Source organism: Lipotes vexillifer, unplaced genomic scaffold (assembly GCF_000442215.2).
Source record: "Lipotes vexillifer unplaced genomic scaffold, Lipotes_vexillifer_v1.1 scaffold945, whole genome shotgun sequence".
Classification (NCBI taxonomy): Eukaryota; Metazoa; Chordata; class Mammalia; order Artiodactyla; family Lipotidae; genus Lipotes; species Lipotes vexillifer.
The window spans coordinates 243458-248401 of record NW_006772158.1 but is presented as its reverse complement, the minus strand read 5'-3'; the positions used below and the strand labels follow the sequence as shown (position 1 = coordinate 248401).

General features: G+C 36.7%; 1 protein-coding gene across 2 annotated transcripts; it reads left to right on the top strand.

The window, feature by feature from the left end:
* Positions 1-246: 246 nt before the first annotated feature.
* Positions 247-4538, top strand: COX7B (cytochrome c oxidase subunit 7B). 2 transcript variants are annotated; one of them, XM_007447352.1, is made up of 3 exons: positions 247-356; positions 2926-3050; positions 4342-4538. In XM_007447352.1, exons 1-3 carry the CDS (start codon positions 317-319, stop codon positions 4417-4419), a joined length of 243 nt encoding a protein of 80 aa, XP_007447414.1. In that variant the 5' UTR covers positions 247-316; the 3' UTR covers positions 4420-4538. The 2 variants fall into 2 exon arrangements, with proteins under 2 accessions (XP_007447414.1, XP_007447415.1); XM_007447353.1 differs by having other exon boundaries at positions 252-356; positions 2926-3054; positions 4346-4532.
* The last annotated feature ends 406 nt before the right edge of the window (positions 4539-4944 follow it).

Below are 4944 nucleotides of genomic sequence, written 5' to 3'. Positions count from 1 at the left end.
GATCAATGTCTCAGCTCTCCTCTATAGATCCCTAAACCTGGCTTCGAGGCCAGGGATTCTCTCATTGTTACGTAAATATCCTGGTATGTCATTTACAAAGTGTAAAACTTCGTTTCCCACAAGGCATTTATCCTTCCGTGCTGTAAAGAGGACAAATTCTATAGGTTTTTTACAGGTCTCGCGAGATTCATCAAATCTCTTTAACGAGCTCATCAGGAAGCCATTTTGTTTCTCAGGTCGCTTTGCAAGGGTACTAGAGGTGAAATTGCAAGAAGTCAGCAGCTGCAGTTGCCGCCGTTCTGTCTTCAGCTTCACGATGTTTCCCTTGGCCAAAAACGCACTAAGTCGTCTCGGAGGTGAGCAAAAATTGTGAGCAGATCTTTTCCAACTGCCTTTATCCATTGTCCTCGTGGTCTTTCGTGCCCCTTCCTTCCATGTGCATCTCGACTTTATTATTCTAAATGCTCTGTCTCCCACCTCACCCCAAGTAATTGGGAAAATGTCCTTAGCATTAGCCTAATCGCTCAGCGTTTCTGTTTGGGTTCCCAGCTCTCTTTTGTTACTAGAGTCATAACCCAGCCCTGCTTTTTTTTTTTTTAATTATTCGGTAGCCTGCGATTTCAAGGGAGACACTTGGTGAACACTTCTCGTTCCTTAAGTAATTCCGTAAACTTTAGCTTTGGGGACACGTTTACCCGCAAATGGAAGAGCCTCTTCTCCAATTCTTGGTTTCATTGCAGGGAGACAACCTAAATGGTAGCACTGCAGCTTTTATGTTATTTGTGGATTATTAACTAAATAATTGTGGTCATTTTTTTCTTACCTAAAAGTTAGGCAGGTACAGGGAAATTTTGAGACCAGCATTATGTACTGAGAATGCACTAGATTGGAGAGATAAAAGTCATTTCCATACTTGATTTGCACTGAAGGTGACCTTGAGTAACGTAATTTTACAATGAAAGTGACCTTAAACAACTACCATTTAGCTTCTTTAGCCATCTTTTTATTTTCTGTTTATGGAGTCATTAGAAGTATTACTAGATTGTGTTCTAAACACTCAAGCACCTTTGACAATAACCAAAAAATAGTTGTCTGACCGGTTTTTCATATTCCAAAAGCCACGTCTATTATCTCTTCCACTTTGGGCAAATGATTTAACCTCTCTCAACTTCATTTTCCTCCTTTGTAAAATAGGGGCTTAGTAAATAATACCTACCTCGTAGAGTTGTTGAGGATTATATGAGATTACCAATAGGTGGTAACTGAACCATTTCTTGTCACAGAGAAGAGGTCCAAAGAAATCCACTTGGGTGACCTGAGTTGTTGAGGTCATGAGGTATTCCAGAATTGCTTGCTTGGTAATCTTATTTTCTTTGCTTTTTGAGCAGGTAGGGCCTTGTACCTCAGGAAAGGAGTTTGGGGGTTGTTATTTTCAATGTGGAATTCACATGCTCACTTTTTAACTGCTCTAGAGCGGATTATATTGGGAAATGTTTGTAAATTTGCTCATCCCAAGTGTAACTAAAGGTGAAAAAAAGCTAAGGCACTTAAGTGAAGAAACCATTAAATGGTCAAATAACTATCCTGAAATAACCCATTGTATCACATTATATCAAATAACCCATTGTATCAGATGACCCATTATATTCATAAGTGCTAGTGAATGGGCAACATTGCTGTTTCTTTAATACGTTTTTCATTACATACCTTTTGAGGCTGTAAAACAATAAGGACCTGCTACTTAGATTGGAGAGGAAGAAAAAAGCAGCTGGAAATATGCATTTTCCAGTCTTGGCTCTTTCCCAAGCCCCCCAAGTACCTCCAGAGGCAGTTTGAAACTCTTTCTACTAAAATAGCAGTAATAGCAAAGCTTTCATGTTGTCGTTCTGCTCAACAGCTTTTACCTCTACCAAAAAAGTGGTCCTCCATGAAACTTTCTAATTTTACCTCCTGTTACTAATTTATTTACCTTGTCCTTCAAACGTAATTTGTTTTCTAGGACACTGGGTTTTCTGTCTCTGCTTTTTTCAGATTCGCCTTTCCCATGCCTACATAACCAAATCCTACCTGCTATTCAAAAGTGCTTAGCTAACATTCTGCTTCCTTGTATTACAGTGGTTTGTGTCTTTGTCTCTAATAGCCTGGCTACACAACCAAATCCTACCTGCTATTCAAAGTGCTTAGGTAACATTGTACTTCCTTGTATTATAATGGTTTGTGTCTTTGTATCTAATAGCCTCCCCTAGAGTGGAAGTTACCCAAGAACAGGGTCTGTGTCTTACACATTTCCATATACCCCATTTCTTTTAGCATGGTGCTATATTCATTAGTCACTTTTTTAAATAGTTAAGATTACTCTAGTTTTTGGAGGTTTTGGGGTAATTTTAAGGTCATAAACATTTAGGGTGCTTTAATGGTTTTGAGTTTATTTACCCCTTTATGTTGTAAGTTGTTGAGCACTGCTGAGTAAACTTTAGTGAAAATCAAAGTCATAAATACTCAAATTAATGAAGTAGGAGCTAAGTTCAGAGGTTATACAAATACCAGTTTGTCGTGGATGTTACTGACATCATTTTTTCTTGGTTTTTCCCCTCAACATTTTATTGTGGAAAGTTCCAGACATATCGAAAAGTTGGAAGAATTGTATAATGAATACCCACATACCCACCACATAGATTCTACAACTAACATTTTGCTGTATTTGTTATATCACATATTTATCCATCTGTCAATCCTATTTGTGAAGCATTTCAAAGTATGCTACTTTGCTTTTAGCTGCAATATGTTTTAACATTTTATTATACTGCATAATACTGTAGAGTTAACTTCCTTGGCTTTTGTGAGTGGCAATATCAATTACACATGTTCTCTTTTCCTGATAATTGATAGATATGCTCCCATATTCTTTTTTTTTCCCCCTTTAAGTTCGAAGCATTCCGCAAACAATGGCAAGGCAGAGCCACCAGAAGCAGGCACCTGATTTCCATGACAAATATGGTAATGCTGTATTAGCAAGTGGAGCCACTTTCTGTGTTGCTGTATGGGCATATGTAAGTACTGTTGATTGATAACCTGTTTTAGATGTTTTTTATTCCCATTTATCTCATGTATTCAAAATGTTTTCACACAGTATACATTTCTAGTTAGGGGCTTTAGAGATTTTCTAACGTAATTACCCACCTAGTGCAGGAATTTCTTCCTCAATGTTGAGCATTCATCCATCATTTGTTCTTAATATTTCCAATAACAAGTTGCTTAGTGGATCAAAAGGCAGTCTTTTCCATATTGTGTAGCTGGTTGAAAAGATCTTATGTTGAGTTAAACTCTGCCTCCTTCATATTTTACCCATCATTTCATTGCAATACAGAAATTCTGATCACATTTCCATGTATCAGCTGTTAGATATTAGAAGATTCCTATCATGTCTCCTGGATCTTCTCTTTCATATTAAACATTCTTGGTTCTGTTGATCATTTTTTTGATATGTGATTTCCAGGGTTTCCACCATCTTCGTCAACTTTCTTTGCTTAATCAACTTTTCTTCTATAGAAGAACTGAGTACAGCATTTCTGATGGATGACATATAAAGTGACTTGCTTTTAATATTTTAGTTTTTTACATCTTCATTTACCAATCTACTTACCAGTCAGTGTACTTGCTGGTTAAAAATAGGAGTCTTGAAGTTATAATAAATATATAAACTGATTTTAAAAGATATGAAACAACCCTTGCCTTAATAATCAAAGACTTTATTAATAGGCCTTTTTCATTCTTATTTTGATCTTCCTGAAATCAGATATATTATTAAAATAAGTGTGTGTACTTAATTGGAAGGGTAAACAGATGAACAAATGTGTGATCGGGGGCACTTTTGGAAGTGAAGTGCTACTTGAAGAAGGGATATTATAAAAGTCCTCTTTGGCAGTATTTAGGTAGTAGTGGTTGAGTGCAACAATGTTTTTGAGGATGTAGTATAGAAATAGTATAGAAATGTGATATACAAATTTGAATTAATTAAATGAAATTTAAAATGTAGTTGCTGAGTTCAGAGGCTAGCTACATCTTAGTTGCTCAATAGCTGTATGTAGGTAGTGGCTAACTGTATTAGGCAGTGCAGATATAGAACATTTCCTTCATCTCTGGAAGTTCTATTGAACAGCACTGCTCTAGAGAATTAGGACAGCAGTTAGGTTTGGCCTACCTGGAGGGCACTGTATCCCAGGTGACTTTGTGTGTTTTTAATCTATAGTGCAGAATACATTTGCCACTTTAGGAAATACTCTCCAAGGGAGAGTGGGCTCTGGTTTAAACATATAACTGACAGCATTTTAATTCTTACAGACAGCAACACAAATTGGAATAGAATGGAACCTGTCCCCTGTTGGCAAAGTCACCCCAAAGGAATGGAGAGAACAGTGATCATCCCAGCTGGTTTAATACTGAATTGTTTCAAAATCAACTCATAATTGATGCCAAGTAAAAGCATTATGTACCCATTATGGCGTGATTGAAGAAATAAAGTACATTTGAAAACCTCATTGTAGGTTTGTTTCTTTTGTAAATGAAACCAAGCTTGATCATTTTTATTTATTTAACCTTTGTGTTAATATTAAAGTCAAAACACTGTACAACTTCTTGAATAGCTTTTCTCTATTAGGTACTGTGAAAGGAAAGTTTGGCTGTCACCTAGGAGTCAACTTTTTAATAGGCTGAAATTACAGTTTATGAATAACTGATCACAGAGTTATTTTAGGGCATCTATGAGTTTAAAATTTGGTGTCCATATCTTGGTTATACCTACTACTTTCAGCCTCTCATATATGTTTGTATTTGGAATTGGCGTTAAGTCCTTTGTACTCCTGCCAAGATAACTTAGGGTGTCACCAGACCCATAGGAAGAGTGGTCCTATCAAATGAACTCCTAGGATGTCTGAAGACTAGCTA